Below are 16,144 nucleotides of genomic sequence, written 5' to 3'. Positions count from 1 at the left end.
ATGTCTGACACCCATCGGACACTCCGGGGGGTATCTTGGCAGTCCGCTGACTGTTGGGCAAAGGTGCTTAGATCCCACTCCCGGGAGGGGCCGCGCATGCGGACACAGAGGAGCCCTGAGTGGCTCAGAGGGTCACGAGACGTGTTCCCGGGGCTCTTCCTCACTTGTGCCCCGCTGACTGCCATTTGGCAGAAGCTTGGGCCGTCCCCGCCTTCAGCTGGACGGAGACGCAGACCAGGAGCAGGTGAAAGCCTTACAGGGAGCGTGATCTGCTCAGAACGCCCGGCGCTTCTGTCTCGTGAGACCCCCACGGTTCTGCGTGCAAGTGCTGGGGGCGCCGTGTGCACGGGCAGACTGTGGGCCGTGTCTGTACCAGGGTCTGCGTGGAGACAGCTCACGGGCTGCTCGTTCTCTCCCCTGTGCAGACGATGGTGTACACGATCCACGAGATCCCCATCTTCATCGCCATGGGCGTGGTGGGTAAGGGCCGGTCCGTGCTTCCTGTCACTCCCCCAGACGGCCGCGGGTCCCTTCCAGTGGGGTCAGGGCCTGCCAGAGCCCAGCCTGGCCCAGCTGTGAGGTGGCCGGAGAGGAAAACAGCCCCCGCACCCCACGTCCTCCCGTGTCCTGCCCTGTGCACACACCCCCGGGAGGGAGCCCACAGCCCGAAGACCAGAGCTTTACCTCTCCACCGGAGAAGCTGCTGTTGAGGGGGTGGGGGAGGCAGGGGGTCCACAGAGAAATAGAATGAGCTGTGGATGGTGCTTTCTACTGTGAGAAACCTTTTTTCCTGGAAGGAAAGCAAAGCCTCTGAGACAAGCCAGGGCGTCTGTCAGGGTCCAGTGACGCAGACATACACTGCTCCCTTCCCACGCCTCTGCTGCCTGGGAGGCCACCTTCTTCCTCCCCCGTGTCCCTTACATGCTCCCCCTTCCCGGTCGTAGGTGGTATTCTTGGGGCCGTGTTCAATGCCTTGAATTACTGGCTGACGATGTTTCGAATCAGGTGAGAAACCTCCACTTTGTGGACCAAACGGACCAGTGTGGCTCCTGGGGCCTTTGAAAACGGATGTATTGTGGGCCCTGTGCCCACACACGGCGGAAGGCCGTGTGCCAACGTGTGTCCTTCTGTGATGGGTTGTACAGGAGGCGACAGGCCAGCGCTGGCCAGGGGCTGGGTGAGGCTGGGTTTGGCTGGAGGCCTGGAAAGGGGCCTTGGGGTTGGGGTCCTCCCAGCTTCTCTGTCCAGCCTCGGCCTGGTCCATCCGGGCGTCTCGACCCAGGGTATAGTCGGGCCTGCAGACCTGCAGAGCAGCGTGGGAGCTCGTGAGTTTCCTGAACCTTTGGGCGGGTCCTGGGCTCAAGGACGCACACCTTCCTTCTTGTCGTCTGGCCCGGACTGAAAGTGCTGCCAGGGAGCATCCAGATGACCTGGTGCCTGTGCACCGTCACCCCATTGTGTCCTCTGACGGGCTTTCCTTGGAGCCATGGTCTCCATTGTCATGGCAGTGGCCCAGGCGTCCAGCCGTCCCAAGGCCTTGTCCATCCTGCTGTCTGCTCTAGGTACATCCACCGGCCCTGCCTCCAGGTGATTGAGGCCATGCTGGTGGCTGCCGTCACGGCCACGGTCGCCTTTGTGCTGATTTACTCATCGCGGGACTGCCAGCCCCTGCAGGGGAGCTCCGTGTCCTATCCCCTCCAGGTAGGGGGTCCAGGGTCAGGGGGAAGGGTCCGCCAGCCCGGGCCCAGCAGGAAGGAGGCTGGCACAGCTGAACTCCGGGATGGAGGGGCTTCCCAGGGCCACCGGGCGTCAGGGAGAGGCATTATGTCAGACAGGGTCTCCCAGGTCTTCCCTCCAGAGCACTGGCCTGCCCCGGGCCACACGAGGACTTCCAAAGCGGGTTGTTGTGGGTGTGGGCCTGAGAAGCACAGCCACACGCACGCACGTGCTCTGGCGGTTGGCACATGGATAAACATGACAGGGTTTGCCTGTAAATGGGTTTATTTGGCCGTGAAAAGGGGTGAAGCCCTGACACACGATACAGCGTGGAGGGATCTCGAAAACACTGTGGAGAGAAGCCAGACACAAAGTCCCGTATGGTGTGTGACATTATGTGAAACATCCAGAACAGACGGGTCCATGGAGGCAGAGCAGATTCGTGGTGGCCAGGGGCTGGGGGACACACCAGGGAGTGACCACTGATGGGTGGATGGAAACCGGTGTCACGGGTGTGGGTCTGGGCTTCCCCCAGCCGACTGGCCGCCCGAGCCAGCCCCCTCTGTGGGTTAGGCGTCCAGGAACCACAGCTGTGCTCGCCTGGGAGGGCCGGACCCCTGCGCACCAGCGCTCAGGTGGCCGCCTGTTGAGCCCCGGGGGTGTGCTCAGGGGTGCGTCCCGGAGTCCTCGTGTGCCCCATTGTTCCGTGGGCTGGGCCCTGCAGGCTGGACCTCTGACGCTCTGGCCGTTCCTGGGCCTGGCTCTTTGCTGGCCCCTGCTAGGCCTTGACCTGCCCCACCCATCACGTGGTTGGCCCCTGGCCCCAGCGGCCTGTCCCCTCTTCCACCCTTGCAGCTTTTCTGTGCGGACGGTGAGTACAACTCCATGGCCGCGGCCTTCTTCAACACCCCCGAGAAGAGCGTGGTCAGCCTTTTCCACGACCCACCAGGTGAGTGCCCAGGCTCTCTGGTGCCAGCCGCGTGTCCCCACGTGCTCTCTGACCGACCCGCGGTCACTGGGCCCAGGGCCCGGGTGTCGCCTTCTGGCCAGCTGTGCCCTGAGGGCAGGGGTCACCGCCCTTGCCGCAGTGGTGGGCACGCTGGTGCGCAGGGGTTCGGCCGGGACCCTTCTCTTCCTGGAGGGCGGCTGCTGGCCTGGGTCCACGCGGGTGGGTCCACGCGGCAGGCCCTGGCCAGCCCCCTCTCCCCTAGGCTCCTACAACCCCGTGACGCTAGGTCTCTTCACCCTGGTCTACTTCTTCCTGGCCTGCTGGACCTACGGGCTCACGGTGTCCGCTGGCGTCTTCATCCCGTCCCTGCTCATCGGGGCCGCCTGGGGCCGGCTCTTTGGGATCTCCCTGTCCTACGTCACCGGGGCCGCGGTGAGTGTGGGCTCCCAGCGCGCGGGGACGGCGCTTGTGCTGGGCCTTGAGTTTCCCGGACGCTGGTGTTTGACGTGTCCTGTTGGCCCAGCCGCCTGTCTGTGCTGCACAGACGCTCGTCGGGGAGGCTTGGTGTTTCTCGTTACAGGACGGGCCCTGGGAGCCTGTGACCGAGGCGCATGTGCCCGGCTTCTGGGAACTTGGTTTCCATTTTTTGTGTTTTTATTCTTATTTTAGTCAAGATTTTAAAACCTGCGAGAAGGCACAGGCAGAGTCTCCCGTCCCCCCATCTGCTCCCTTTTCCAGGCTCTGGTTGTGTGTTTTGTCAGGTTTCCTTCCAGACGTGGTCTTTGGGTGGTGGTCTTTCAATCCCGAAGCGGTTTGTGCGCCGTAAGGCCTCCCCCTCCGCGGAAGCACGTAGTTCGGCGTTCCTTAGCGTGTTCGCAGACTCGTGTACGAGTCTCCGCTGTCGAGCGCCATGCTTGACATCCCTCACCCCAGGAAGCCTGCACCCCTGGCAGCCGCTGCCACACCCCGTCTCTGCACACGCACCCGTTCTGGGCATTTCCTGAGCGGAACCCCACGCTGTGAGGCGTCGCCCGCAGCTGTCCGTGCTGTGCACGTGCTGGGTTCCCTGCTCCCTCGCGGTGCAGTCATTTCTGCACAGATGGTGCCCGCTGCGTGCACGTGGGCGCCACCGTCCTTCCTCGGCGCACAGAAGGTGCTTCTTGCCTTAGCTGCTGAGTCGTCCGGTGCGTGCAGGTGGCATAGGTCATTTGGGGCATCCTGAGTGGGGCGCACCTAGGGTACTTCCAGGTTTCTGTCACCCTGGATGCTGCCACAGACCACTTTGCTCACGTGTGTGTAAACCATAGGGTGGCCTTCTAGGGCTGGAATTGCTGGGCCCAGTGGCCCCTGGGGCGTCATGCATCTCTTTGGGTTTGAGTAGGGGGCTGCCAGCCCCTGACCCTCCTCTGTCATCCCCACAGATCTGGGCGGATCCTGGCAAATACGCCCTGATGGGAGCGGCCGCCCAGCTGGGTGAGTCCTGGCCTCCCCGTGGGGTCCCAAGGTTAGGAGGGGGCGTCTTCCCCTTGGAGGAGTGAAGGCAGGAGTTGACCCCGTGTCAGTGTTCAGGGTCACTGTCCCCACCCAGTGCGGCCTGCCCGGGCAGACCACGAGGCTAAACGGTGGGGTCGGGGGGCACGCAGGTGTGCACAGAGAACACAGATGGTCAGGGGAGGTAGGAGAGTCCTTGTGGCCCACAGAGGCTGGACGCTACCCCTGACTCCACCCCCCCACCCCTGGACAGGTGGGATCGTGAGGATGACGCTCAGCCTGACCGTCATCATGATGGAGGCCACCAGCAACGTGACCTACGGCTTCCCCATCATGCTGGTCCTGATGACCGCCAAGATCGTGGGGGACATCTTCATCGAGGTGTGGCTTGTGGGAAGAGGCCTGCCAATCCTTCTTGTCCCTTGCTTTGTGGGCCCTCCATGCCCCTGGCCTGAGCCTGGGGGAGCCTGAGCCTGGGGGCTGGGGGTGTGCGGCAGAGGTGGAGGGAGGGACCGACAGAGCCCCCGCGCCAACAGCCCGCACGTCCTCAGGGCCTGTACGACATGCACATCCAGCTGCAGAGCGTGCCCTTCCTGCACTGGGAGGCCCCCGTCACCTCACATTCGCTCACCGCCAGGTACGGTGGCACCGTGGCGGCTTCCGGCGGTTTGGGAGGGCCCGTGTCTGAGGGTCTGGGGAAGCGCCGTGTGGGCGGCCGGCCGGGGAAGCCCCTGGGGGTCTGCGGGCTCCTGGTTCCCCGTCCCCGGTTTTCCCGCCTACGGGGGCTGCACCTGTATCACGCGTCCACTCCCGTGTGAGCAGAGCGGGAAGCTCCCCTTGGTCCCGTGGCTGGTCACGGCAAGGCCACAGCGGGGGCTCTTCCGCAGGGAGGTGATGAGCACGCCGGTCGTCTGCCTGCGGAGGAGGGAGAAGGTGGGCGTCATCGTGGACGTTCTCAGCAACACGGCCTCCAATCACAACGGGTTCCCTGTGGTGGAGCTGGCCGACGACAGCCAGGTACCCGGGGCGGCCCACCCGCGCCCACGCGGCCCCGGGACGGCTGGCGGAGGCCAAGTTCCCGGCTGCACGCGTGGCCTGTGCGGCCGTGCTGCGGATATGGAGACCCTGCACGCGCAGTTGGGGCTCCGCCCCGCTTGCTGGGAAGGAACGGAATCGGGAGGCCGGGCAGAGGCGGCCCGCCGGGGGTGGCCAGCCATCCACGTGTCTTGGGCTCCTGCCCTGTCAGCTGAGGAGCTGGGGGGGGGGGGGGGGGGGGGACCCCCCGGGGGGGGGGGGGGGGGGGGGGGGGGGGGGGGGGGGACACCCGTCGGGAGCTGCCTGGGATGTCAGGGCCGCGGTGTGCGTCTCACCCCGGCTTCTCGTCGCCTCGTTCCCGCGGTCACGTCCCGTTGCCGCTGCCGGGAGTGTGCGAGATGCCTGCGGCAGAGCCGGTGTCTGCCTCGAAGGTCGCCGCGGGGCCACTGAGCATGACAGGAAGGGCCTCGGGTTTGGGCTTCACCCACAGACCACAGACGGGTCTCTTTTCTGCAGCCGGCCCGGCTTCAGGGCTTGATCCTGCGCTCCCAGCTGATCGTCCTCCTGAAGCACAAGGTAGCTGCCGGGCGCCTGGGGGGGTGGGGGTGGGGGGGCGGGAGACACAGCCGGGCGCCCGAGTCCTGACACACCACCGCCTGCAGGTGTTTGTGGAGCGCTCCAACATGGGCCTGGTGCGGCGGCGGCTTCGGCTGAAGGACTTCCGGGACGCCTACCCACGCTTCCCCCCGATCCAGTCCATCCATGTGTCCCAGGATGAGCGGGAGTGCACCATGGACCTGTCAGAGTTCATGAACCCCTCCCCCTACACGGTGCCCCAGGTGCCTGCCCGAGAGGCTGTGGCCAGGGCAGGAGCCGCTCCGAACACGTCCTTTGTTTTTCTCTTTTTTACATGTTTTCAATTTGAGATAGCGTGATGGGGCGCACACAAGTCGGGGAAGGGCAGAGAGGGAGGGAGAGTGGGGGAGGGGCGCAGAAAGAGAGCGAGAATCCCAAGCAGGCCCTGCACTGTCATCGCAGAGCCCCACGTGGGGCTCAAACCCACGAACTGTGAGACTGTGGCCTGAGCTGAAATCGGGAGTCGGGCGTTTAACCAACTGAGCCCCCCAGGCGTCTCCGGGACGCATCTTTGTGCGGAGGGGGGAGGTGCAGGGGGGACCGCCAGCCAACCTCTTCCCACACTAGCGGGGCCGGCAGGTCAGCTGAGGCCCCGTCCCCTCCCTTTGCAGGAGGCGTCCCTCCCTCGGGTGTTCAAGCTGTTCCGGGCGCTGGGCCTCAGGCACCTGGTGGTGGTGGACAACTGCAACCAGGTGAGTGGTGGGGAGGACGTGCCCGAGGGAGCCCTGGGGCAGGGCCCGGGTGCCAGCCTCGCCCTTTGCCTCCTGAGCTGACTGCCCTGGTCGCGGGTGGGTACTCGCTCTCGGCTCCTGTGGGGGACTCAAGGTTTGGTATCCAGACTGGCCACCTGCTCAGTCCTGGGGTTCCCCAAACTGTGCTGCCCCTTGGCACGTGGGGCAGCGGCTTCCACAGAGGCAGGGGGTTGCCAGCGTCACTGAGTTGGCTTTGCCTCCACAGGTGGTCGGACTGGTGACCAGGAAAGACCTAGCCAGGTACCGGCTCGGGAAAGGGGGCCTTGAAGAGCTCTCCCTGGCCCAGACGTGAGGCCTCAGCCCTTCTCTGGGGTCCCCCCTACTCCCTGGATCAGCACTGGATCCAGCATCCCCTACTCCTCGGGACGTGTGTGTCTATGTTTGTGCGCCTGTGAGACCGTGAGCGAGCGGCACCCCGTGGGTCCCAGTGGTGCCAGCCCGCAGGCAGGGCCCTCTGCTGCTTGTGTGCCGTCTGTCCCCCCGCGGGCCGGCCTGGAAGGACCACACTGACTGTGCATCACCAGCTGGGGCCCGGGTGACGCACAGCTGCTGCAGAGATCGTGGCCTTGTCCCTTTGGCTCATTCTGTGGCCGTGAGGTGATGGGCCTGGGCACTGGACCCTGCCCGGCAAAGGCTCCAGCTGGACACCTGGAGGCGGGGCCCTGGGGAGCGGCCTCTGCAGCCAGCTCTGTAGGGAGTTCGGCTCTTTTGCCAGACTCACCACACGGCCTCTCTGGGGTCTTGGCCAGAGAGAAAGCCGAAAACATCGATGGGGTGAACACCTCCATCACCCCGAGCTGTGGTCCAGACCAGACCCACAGCTGTCGCCAGAGTGCACGGCACCGAGAGAGCTGCTATCTAAGCACGTGGGGGCTCCCACTGGCCTCTGAGGACCCTTGGTCCGGGGCCGTGTTCCAGGACAGCTCCTGTTCCAGTCCGGGGGCAGGTGGGCTCTGGGATGGGCTGGTGAGCCCAGACCAAGAATGCTGTGCCTCTGTTAGGCTAGATGGGCCTGGATCCGGTGTCCTGTGTCCCCAGAGCCCTAGGGAACCTTTTCTGGAGGTGATTCCCTGGCCTATTTCTGAGACTAGGTGATGTGGGTGCCATTGTAGCAGCTGGGGGTGGGGTGGGGGACGGTTCGCCTTGGTTCTGGCCCCTTAAAGGAAGTGGGTCCTCAAAACGCTGGTCCCTTCTTGGTGGGAGCCCCCCTGGGGGACGCGGTGAGAGGAGCGGGGGCTTTGAAAGGGAGAAATAAAGGAATCGTACCCTCACACTTGCAGCTTGGCTCCCTTGTTCCTGCTCAGCACCAGCCACGGTCTAGCAGTGGGGGATTTGCAGGACCGCTGAGGGTGGGTGTGTCTGGGACGGGGCGTCTTGGATGCGCATGTGGGGACCCCACAGGGAGGCGGGGAAGGCAAGAGACACAGAAACCCACGGGTGAGGAAGCAGTCATGGCCGACACACGCCCATGGGATGTGCTGGCACCAGCTGCCAGACAGCTTCAGGGCCAGTCTGGGCGGTTTGCTGCCCCTGGGCCCTTGGTCTGGATGCTGCTCTGGGCCACGAGGGGGGTGATGTGGCCACAGGCAGGGCCTTGAAAGGCCCCCGGACCACGGGTTGACTTCGGAGTGTCCACTTTGTGCCCTCTGTGGGTGGGCTTGGGCGACCGGGCAGGGGGAGCACCGCGCCGGGCTGGGAGGACCTGGCGTGGGAGAGTGTGGACGACCGGGCAGGGGGAGCACCGCGCCGGGCTGGGAGGACCTGGCCTGGGAGAGTGTGGACGACTGGGCAGGGGGAGCACAGAACTGGGCTTGGAGCACCTGGCGTGGGAGTGTGTGCATGTCGTGGTTTGCGTTGACGACATGAACCGGCCGCACGTTCGTCACGTGGGATTAAATAAAATGCACCATGGAAACGCTGCAGCCGCCTCTGTTTGCTTTCTTACTGTGGTCGCGAGGATCCTGGAGCCCGCGCGCAGCCCGCGCCTGTGGCCCGCACCCTCTCCTGCTCCGGCCGCGTGCCTCTGCCTGTTCTATCTGTCCCGGACAACCCCTTCTCTGACCGGCTGGCCGGAGAATGCCCCCGCCTGTCCCTCCCACCCGGGGCCCGCTGGGGTCCCTGCTCCTGACCCACAGGCCAGCATCCACTCCCTGCCCTGGCCCTGGCCGGCTGAATGGTGCCCTCTCGGGTCTTTCTGGGAACAGGCAGTTGGGAAGGCCTTGCCGGGAGAGTTGAGGGCCCGGGTTCCACTGGCAGTTGGGCCGTGACGTGCGAAGGTTCTGGTGACGAAAAGACGGCTCCGGAAGAGGCCCTGCTGCCGTGTGGCTCTTGTCTACCTTGCTGTTGGATCGGAAGGAGAGACGCGAGGGTGGGTGCCCCCCGAGGCCTTCCCTGCCTCCGTCCAGCCGCCCTGGTGCGAGGCCCGGGGCCTCTGGGCAGCGGCTGAGGCCACGGACGGTGGTTGCCGGTGAAGCCGTGTCGGGTGAGCCTGGTACCAACGGGGGCCGAGCCAGGAGGGCAGGAGTGTGGGCCACCCAGGACGGCACTAATTCCTTGACCCCTCAGGTCGCCTCGCTGCCCGGGGGCTCCCTCTGGAACTGGGCAGGCAGAGCACTGCCCTGTTGTTTCCGCTGCCTAGTGCCGTGTGTCCTCAGGCTCCGGTCTCTCTGGGGCAGCGCGAGCCGAGCCCAGCCGGGGCTGCGCTGGGTGACTCAGCTGGACGGGTGGAGGTGAGCGCAGTGGACACTGAGCTCAGCGGACAGGGATTTGAGTCCCTGTTATCCTGAGCTCCACCTGGGGGCCTTCGCCGGCCCAGAGGTCGCCTTCTTACAGAGCTGGCCGCTAGCCACCCCTTATCCGGGGCTTCGCCCCCCTCTCAGGCGAGCACCATCACCCTGGGGGACCTGGGGCTCTCCCTGGAGGAGGAGCTGGCCAGCCCCGGGCTCTTGAGTCTGGAGGAGATCTCCGAGAGGTATGAGTCCAGCCACCTGGCGTCTGCCACGTCCGTCCCCGAGCAGGATCCCCCTAAGCCCTGGAAGCAGCTGGAGCAGTGGTGAGCCCGTGTGGAGCCGGGGAGGGAGAGCCACGCTGCCTACCGCCCCCACCCCCTGGCACACGCGGCCCGACTCAGCCTGCTCCTCGCCCTGGCCAGGGTGGCCGACCTGCAGGCCGAGGTGGTGTCCCTGCGGGAACACAGGGACCGCTGTGAGCCGGCCATGCTGAGCCTGCTCCGGGAAATGCTCCGGCTGCGGGCCTGCGTGAAACTTCAGGACTCCGAGCTGAAGAAGCTTCAGCAGGACCTACGGCGGGTGGCCCGGGCCCCCGAGAAGGAGGCCCTCGAGGTCAGCTGCCCGCCGTCCGCACCCACGGGCGGGGCTCCCCGGCCCCTGTGGGTGCCGGCCGTGCTGTGAGGCTCAGCCTGCCCTTCCTCCTTCCAGTTCCCTAGCCCCCAGAACCAGACCCAGATGCAGGCCCTGGACAGGAGGTACCCCACACCGATGGCCTGGGCCCCAGCGGGGAGGTCAGGGGCTTTGGGAAAGCGGTGGCTGGGGCGGGAACCTGGGGTCCTGGTCGCCTCGCTCTGGTAAGCAGCGTGTATCCACGGCCCAGCCCGAGAAGTCTGGGTTTGCGTGGGCCGTGGCCCCTGCAGAGAGAAGGGCGGGAGACCCGTTGCCGGGGCCCCTGGGCCGGGACCTGAACCCCAAAGGCGGCCAGGAGGGCGGGCCAGGCAGGCCCCAGGCAGAAGTGGCTCTTGCGTGCCAGGCTGGTGGAGGTCCGGGAAGCCCTGACACAGGTCCGGAGGAAGCAGGCGCTCCAGGACTCTGAGCGGAAGGACACCGAGCAGGAGGCCAGCCTCAGGTGGGCCCCGCCTGCCTCCCTCCTTGGGGGCCGGCTCTGAACTTCCCACGTGTGGTCACGTGGGTAGGAGGCACCGAGGCAGGGAAGGCGTCCCCTGGCCCTTGGTGCCACGCTGCTGGTCGACAGGGTGGAGGGCTCGGACCCCCCTGGACCCTCTGTGGGGAAAAGCGAGTTAGGTCCAGAATCCCTACCGCTCTCTTCCCCATCAGTCACACTCATCCAAGCCGCTGTCACGTCCCCGCATGGGTACGCGGAAGTCAGCGGCTTATCCTTGTCTGTGTTTGCCCAGGTGGCCTGTAGGTCAGCCTGGGCCCCCCGGATGCAGGCCTGGCCTCGAGAGGGACTCTCAGTGTCCGGAGGCCCCGAAAAGTTCACGGTAGCCCCACAGCCAGGCCCTCTGGCCGGCCGGGCTGCCGTGACCCTCACCGTTGCCCTAGGTTGGCCGAGCTGGCCGGGAGGCTGGAGCAGGAGGAACTGTCCCGGGAAGCGGCCTGCAGCGGTCTGCAGAAGAGCCAGGAGGAGGCGAGCCAGAGGGCAGACCTTGAGGTGGCCAAGGTGCAGGTACCAGGAGGGAGGCCGGGCCCGGGCAGCCAGGCGGGCCGCCACCAGGAGGGTCCGTCAGAAGAGACCGCTGCACCTGTAGCCCATGTCCTCCCCGCCCACGTGACTGGGCCCACGTGGTCCCCCCACGGTCCCGCCCCGTCCGGTAGGTGGCCACCAGCCACAGGTGGCTTCGTCCGTGGAAATGAGCTAACACTTTAGGTCCCTCGGTCACGTGAGCCACGTTCCAGATGCCCAGTAGCCGCACGTGGCCCACGGCTGCCGATTTGGGAAGCGCTGAGACCGAGCTCGTCCTTCTGCACACATGACACCTCAGTGGCCCTGTCTTCGCCCCCGCCCCTCACCCCCCTCCTGTGACCAGCACCCAAATCGGGACATAGGACGTCGTAGCCCTGAAGCCCCTTCCTCGGCCATCTCCCGGCGTGGTCCCAGCCCTGGGCTGGTCAGGTGCCCCCGCTGCATGAGACCCTGGGAGGCAGGGCAGGGCACAGGAGGCACGTCTCCAGACCCAGCCTCTTCAGCTCTGCAAACAGAGACCGGGGCCTGCGCGGGCCAAGTGCTCCCAGCTGCTGCCCACATAGCTCGGCTGCCCAGCTTCGGTGGCCTCCCTTCCTCTGCCCTTCGGGAAGGTGGCGTCTTGGCCGCATCGAGACCCTGCCCACCGCTGCGGCCGGGAGCTCCGAGAGGCACTCACTGGCCCTCGGATTCCTGACGTGCCAGGCGGGCTCCAAGCGCCCGCGTCTTCCCCAAGCGCTCTCGGGTGCCCGGTCAGCAAACTGTGGCCTCCGCCTGCTTCTGCAAAGCCCACTCATTTACTGTCATTCGCTTCTGCTGTTGCGCTGTAACCACAGAGCGGACAGACTGAGGCACAGACCCTTGGCCTCTCACAGAGACCGTGTGCTGACCTGCTCCAGATCGCCCCGTGTGCAGGGGCATGGCTGGCGGGGCCCAGGGCACAGCTGCCTGCAGGGAGGAGGGGGCAGGAGCCTGGAGCTCAAGGGCGAAGTGCGTGTGCGGTCTATGCACGCACGTCCCTGTGTGCGCACACGCGTGTGGATGTGTGCGAACGTGGAGAGCTGTCGTACTTACTCGGCTTCCCGCACGGAGGCTCCCGGCTCAGGGTGCGATTCCCTGGGTGTGGCGTCTGGTGGTCACCACGAGCACCAAGTGTGTTCCGGACCCTGTAGACCCTTCACAGCCCTGGTGCCTGGCGCTCTGGGGGGAACACGTGGCCCCCGCCCGCCCCGCCGGCCTTCCTCGGGAGGGTGCGGTAGGCCCAGCTCTGCGAGGCTCGGGGGCAGTGCGGGACACAGGACCCAGAGCCCCCTCTGTGATGGGCCCGGTTGGGCAAGAAAGCAAAGAAGTCCGAGATGGCAGGGGGGCCGGGGGCGGACGTGGCGAGGAGGGAGGTCCGACCCCATGGCGGCCGCGCTGACCCCCCGCAGGCCCAGGTGACCAAGCTCGGGGAGGAGATGAGCCTCCGCTTCCTCAAGAGAGAGGCCAAGCTGTGCGGCTTCCTGCAGAAGAGCTTCCTGGCCCTGGAGAAGGTGGGAGCCCGCGGGCCTGCGGCCGGGCCGGGCCCCCCACAGCCCCACTCACGGCGGGCGGGGGCGGGTCTCCCCACAGAGGATGAAGGTCTCGGAGAGCGCCCGGCTCAAGGCGGAGGGCGGCCTGCGGGAGGAGCTGGACAGCAGGTGGCGGGGGCTGCAGGAGCTGGCCGAGGAGCGCGTCCAGGCCCTGCAGGGGCAGCACGAGGTGCGCAGTAGGGGGGCAGGGGCTGGGGGTGGCCGGGCCGGGCCGGCCGGCGCCTGGGCTCAGGGCCACTTGCGCACAGCAGCAGGAAGCACGCCGCCTCCTGGAGCAGTGCCGGGGCCTGGACGGGGCCGTGGTCCAGCTGACCAAGTTCGTACGGCAGAACCAGGTGTCCCTGAGCCGCATCCTCCTGGCCGAGCAGAAGGCCCGGTGGGTGTCCCAGCCCCTTCCTCCCCCCGCCCCCGCTGATGGGGGCTCCCGTCCCCCCACGGAGGACTCAGCGTGCCCCAGTGTACACAGCCCCCGTCCTGGTGGGCCCTGTGACCCTTCTCTGCTCCCCGGGTCTCCCGGATGGTTCTGGAGCCCGCCGCCAGGCCCCCGCCTTGACCCAGCGCCTCGGCGGGCAGGCGGCCTCGGCTGAGGGGCGGTCTGTCTGGGCACCGACCCCCAGGGACGTCAAGGGGCACCTGGAGGAGACCCGGGCCGGGGAGCTGGCCACCTGCCTGCGGGAGAACCTGACAGCCGTGCAGCTGGCCGGGGAGCTGGCCCAGCGGGAGGTGCGCAGCGCGCTGGAGGTGGTGAGGGCCGCGGGGCCCGGGTCGGTCTCCCGGTGGGGCCCCCGCCTCCCCAGGTGCCCGCACTCAGCCCAGCGCCCCGCAGCAACGAGAGAAGAGCCAGGCCCTGGAGGTGTCGCTGGCCGAGCTGGAGACGCAGGTGAAGGACCTGAGTGACCACTTCCTGGCTCTGAGCTGGAGACTGGACCTGCAGGAGCAGACACTGAGCCTTCGGCTGAGCGAGGTGCGCGCGGAGCTGAGGGGGGTCACCTGCACCCCACCCCCAGCCCCAGCCATCCCCAGTGCCTGAGAAAGCAGGCCTGACAGGCGGTCCCAAACCTCCCGCCCCTGCCCAGCTGCTGTCCACGAGGCCCATGGTGGCCCCGACCACAAAGCGGATTCCAGAGGGGCCGGCAAGGTGGCCTGGCCCTTGGGTTTTTTTCCTCTTTCTAGTCACAGTGTCGTTGACCTTTAATTCCCACGCCCTAGAGTCCACCCTTGGAAAGGGTGGGGATCGCGGCTGCTCACGTATTCAGGGTTGGACAACCACCACATAACTCGTAGATCCTTCCTGTCACCACAGAGGAAGCCCTGGTGTGGCTAGTGGTCACTCCCTACCCCGAGGCCCCTGGCGACCGCTGATCTGACGCCCGCCTCTGCGGATTTGCTTGTTCTGGACGTTTCCTATAAATGCTTCCATACAGTGTGTGACCGGCTTATCTTTTCTTCCGCTGATGGACACCGCACCGCCCCCTGGTCTGGCCACGGAAGGCGCTGCTGTGAATACACGTCCACCCTTCCACTGTGGGGCGGGGCCCCCCAAGCCTCCCAAGGCCACATGTCCACCCTTCTGCTATGGGGCAGGGCCCCCCAGGCCTCCCGAGACCCCTCCCCTGCAGGTGTGGGCAGGCTGCCCGTTGTGCCCTTGCTGACTGACTCCTGGTGGGCTCGGGGCCAAGCCAGGCCTCCTTCTTCCGGATATGGCTCTGCCCAGCCTGGGGGCCCTGCCCGGGGTCCCCGGGTCCCTGGAGAGTGGCTGTGTGCAGACCGGGTGGACGAACTCAGAGTCGGCCCCCTCCGGAGCTCTCTGCTGCCTGGGTTCAACTCTGGCTCCAGTGGGCCCCGTCCATCCATCTGTCCCCCCTCCCTGTCCCCGCTGTGTCCTAGGCAAAGAGAGAGTGGGAAGGCTCAGAGCAGAAATCCCTGGAGGGCCTGGTCCGCTGTCAGAAGGAGGCTGAGGAGCACCTGAGGGAGGTGCGGGAGCGAGTGGACAGCCTGCCACGGCAGGTGGGTGAAGACCGGGTGCCCCGCCTCCCCCCTCCCCCCACCCTGCTGTGCCGCCCCGGCTGCCCGCCTACCTTGCCTCTGCTGCAGATAGAGGCCGTGTCCGACAAGTGCGTCCTCCACAAGAGCGACTCAGACCTCAAGATCTCGGCCGAGGGCAAGGCCAGGTGAGGCCCCAGCTCCTGGCCTCAGAACGGCCCTGCTGCGTCCACAAGTCTCCTACTCCCACAGCCCCCCGCACCTCCCCAGCTCTGCGCTTGGCCCCACCGGGTGCAGCCCACACACATCCTCCACTGGGCCTTCTGTCACCCACTGGGGTCCCCCCAGTTCCCGCTGGAGGGGTGGCAAAGCTGGGCGCCCCCTCACGCCCTGGGCCTGGGACCCCCGCCCAGAGCCTCCTGTTCCTACAGGGAGTTCGAGGTCGGGGCCGTGCGGCAGGAGCTGGCCTCTCTGCTGTCCTCTGTTCAGCTGCTCAGGGAGGGCAACCCCGGGCGTAAGATCGCGGAGATCCAGGGCAAGCTGGTCACGGTACCCCTGAGCCCCTGTGCCCATCACACTCGGCAGAGGGGCCCCCAGGGAGGCCCCAGAACCAAGACACCCTGAGCGGGGACACCTGTCCAGAGTCCCCAGACGCTGGGCTGCCAGCAATCACGGTGACAGGCGCCGGCTGAACCCTGGACTGAGTGACGCGCCCCAGATCCCACATGTCACGGGCCAGCTCCTGCCTGAGTGACGGGGGGACAGGGGTAGGGGCCAGCCTCAGGCCCGAGGGTTCGCCCCGCCCAACAGACGAGGGCCGTGTTTAGTTTCAGAACCAAATAATGAAACTGGAGAACAGCATCCAAGACAACAAGACCATCCAGAACCTCAAGTTTAATACAGAAACCAAGCTGGTGAGAGAGGTGGCCCCTCCGTGGACCCTGCCCCCCTCCCCCCTCCCCGGCACAACCTCTGGCTTTGTGGCCTTCCCCATGTCTGTCCATCTGCGTGTCTGGCCTGAGCGGGGTTTCCCGGTAGATAAGACCCTGGTTTGTCCAGAGGGAGATAAATCCCGTCTGCTGTCGGGCCCCCTGTGGCCAGATTCCTGCATTCCCGCACTGGCCCCTCCTCACGGTGCCCTTGTCCACAGCGCGCGGAGGAGTTGGCCAGCCTGCGTGAGAGCTTCGTGCGGCTGTGGAGTGAGGAGGGCCCGTGGGCGCTGACGCTGGGCAGCAGGAGGGTCCTCAGGTCCCTGGTGAGGCAGCGGTTTTTCATCAAGGACGCAGCCCCCGGAGAGGCGGTCCCCATGAACTGCTGGGGCGTGTATCAGGCCGTGAGGTGGGCAGGGAAGCCGCCCTCTGGAGACCCCTCCAGGTCAGGGTGGTGCCGGGGAGGCCCCGAGGTCAGCAGGCGTGAGCCGCGTCTCCCGGCAGGTGGCTGCAGTGGAAGGAGGTCCTCGTGAGCCGGGTGGCGCAGCGGAGGGCGAGCGCGGTCTCGGAGAGGTCCCTCTGCCAGGAGCCCGTCTGCACGCTCACTTCCGCGTCCCTTTCCCGGAAATAAACGTGCCAGCTCCTGTT

The 16,144-nt window shown here is 66.5% G+C and overlaps 3 protein-coding genes across 6 annotated transcripts in view; 2 read left to right on the top strand and 1 right to left on the bottom strand.

The window, feature by feature from the left end:
• CLCN7 (chloride voltage-gated channel 7) overlaps positions 1-9,455 on the top strand; it is a 26,535-nt gene extending 17,080 nt beyond the window's left edge. For 3 of the 4 annotated variants that reach the window (XM_049637225.1, XM_049637226.1, XM_049637227.1), the window contains 13 exons: positions 426-480; positions 945-1,005; positions 1,563-1,701; positions 2,572-2,665; positions 2,928-3,097; positions 4,087-4,138; positions 4,410-4,537; positions 4,708-4,793; positions 5,044-5,173; positions 5,708-5,767; positions 5,854-6,030; positions 6,439-6,519; positions 6,785-9,455. In XM_049637225.1, the coding sequence (XP_049493182.1) occupies positions 426-480; positions 945-1,005; positions 1,563-1,701; positions 2,572-2,665; positions 2,928-3,097; positions 4,087-4,138; positions 4,410-4,537; positions 4,708-4,793; positions 5,044-5,173; positions 5,708-5,767; positions 5,854-6,030; positions 6,439-6,519; positions 6,785-6,871 (1,320 nt within the window). In that variant the 3' untranslated portion in view covers positions 6,872-9,455. The remainder of the gene's footprint in view (positions 1-425; positions 481-944; positions 1,006-1,562; positions 1,702-2,571; positions 2,666-2,927; positions 3,098-4,086; positions 4,139-4,409; positions 4,538-4,707; positions 4,794-5,043; positions 5,174-5,707; positions 5,768-5,853; positions 6,031-6,438; positions 6,520-6,784) is intronic. The other variant, XR_007459247.1, reaches the window with a different exon arrangement.
• GNPTG (N-acetylglucosamine-1-phosphate transferase subunit gamma) overlaps positions 6,434-16,144 on the bottom strand; it is a 73,827-nt gene continuing 64,116 nt past the window's right edge. Inside the window, exon 12 of the transcript XR_007459248.1 lies at positions 6,434-6,451. The gene's annotated coding sequence lies outside the window, so the exon portion shown is untranslated. The remainder of the gene's footprint in view (positions 6,452-16,144) is intronic.
• On the top strand, positions 8,656-16,144 carry CCDC154 (coiled-coil domain containing 154). The gene is made up of 18 exons (XM_049635384.1): positions 8,656-8,755; positions 9,367-9,631; positions 9,731-9,920; positions 10,017-10,063; positions 10,342-10,437; positions 10,875-10,998; positions 12,444-12,545; positions 12,625-12,753; positions 12,833-12,960; positions 13,202-13,328; positions 13,411-13,548; positions 14,009-14,083; positions 14,472-14,591; positions 14,679-14,755; positions 14,999-15,116; positions 15,395-15,481; positions 15,718-15,905; positions 16,001-16,144. The coding sequence occupies exons 1-18, from the start codon at positions 8,656-8,658 to the stop codon at positions 16,125-16,127; spliced, it is 2,238 nt and encodes a 745-aa protein (XP_049491341.1). The 3' UTR covers positions 16,128-16,144.

This window comes from Panthera uncia, chromosome E1 (assembly GCF_023721935.1).
Source record: "Panthera uncia isolate 11264 chromosome E1, Puncia_PCG_1.0, whole genome shotgun sequence".
NCBI lineage: Eukaryota > Metazoa > Chordata > Mammalia > Carnivora > Felidae > Panthera > Panthera uncia.
Note: the sequence above shows the minus strand (reverse complement) of the source record. Positions and strands in the feature narration are given on the sequence as shown.

What these genes read in the sequence shown, in the direction of transcription:
- CCDC154 (XM_049635384.1), top strand. Translation starts at nt 8,656, where the DNA reads ATGCCCCCGCCTGTCCCTCCCACCCGGGGCCCGCTGGGGTCCCTGCTC. An exon ending in GAGCAGGAGGCCAGCCTCAG is followed by an intron (nt 10,438 to 10,874) that starts GTGGGCCCCGCC and finishes CCGTTGCCCTAG; the next exon opens with GTTGGCCGAGCTGGCCGGGA. An exon ending in TGGACAGCCTGCCACGGCAG is followed by an intron (nt 14,592 to 14,678) that starts GTGGGTGAAGAC and finishes CCTCTGCTGCAG; the next exon opens with ATAGAGGCCGTGTCCGACAA.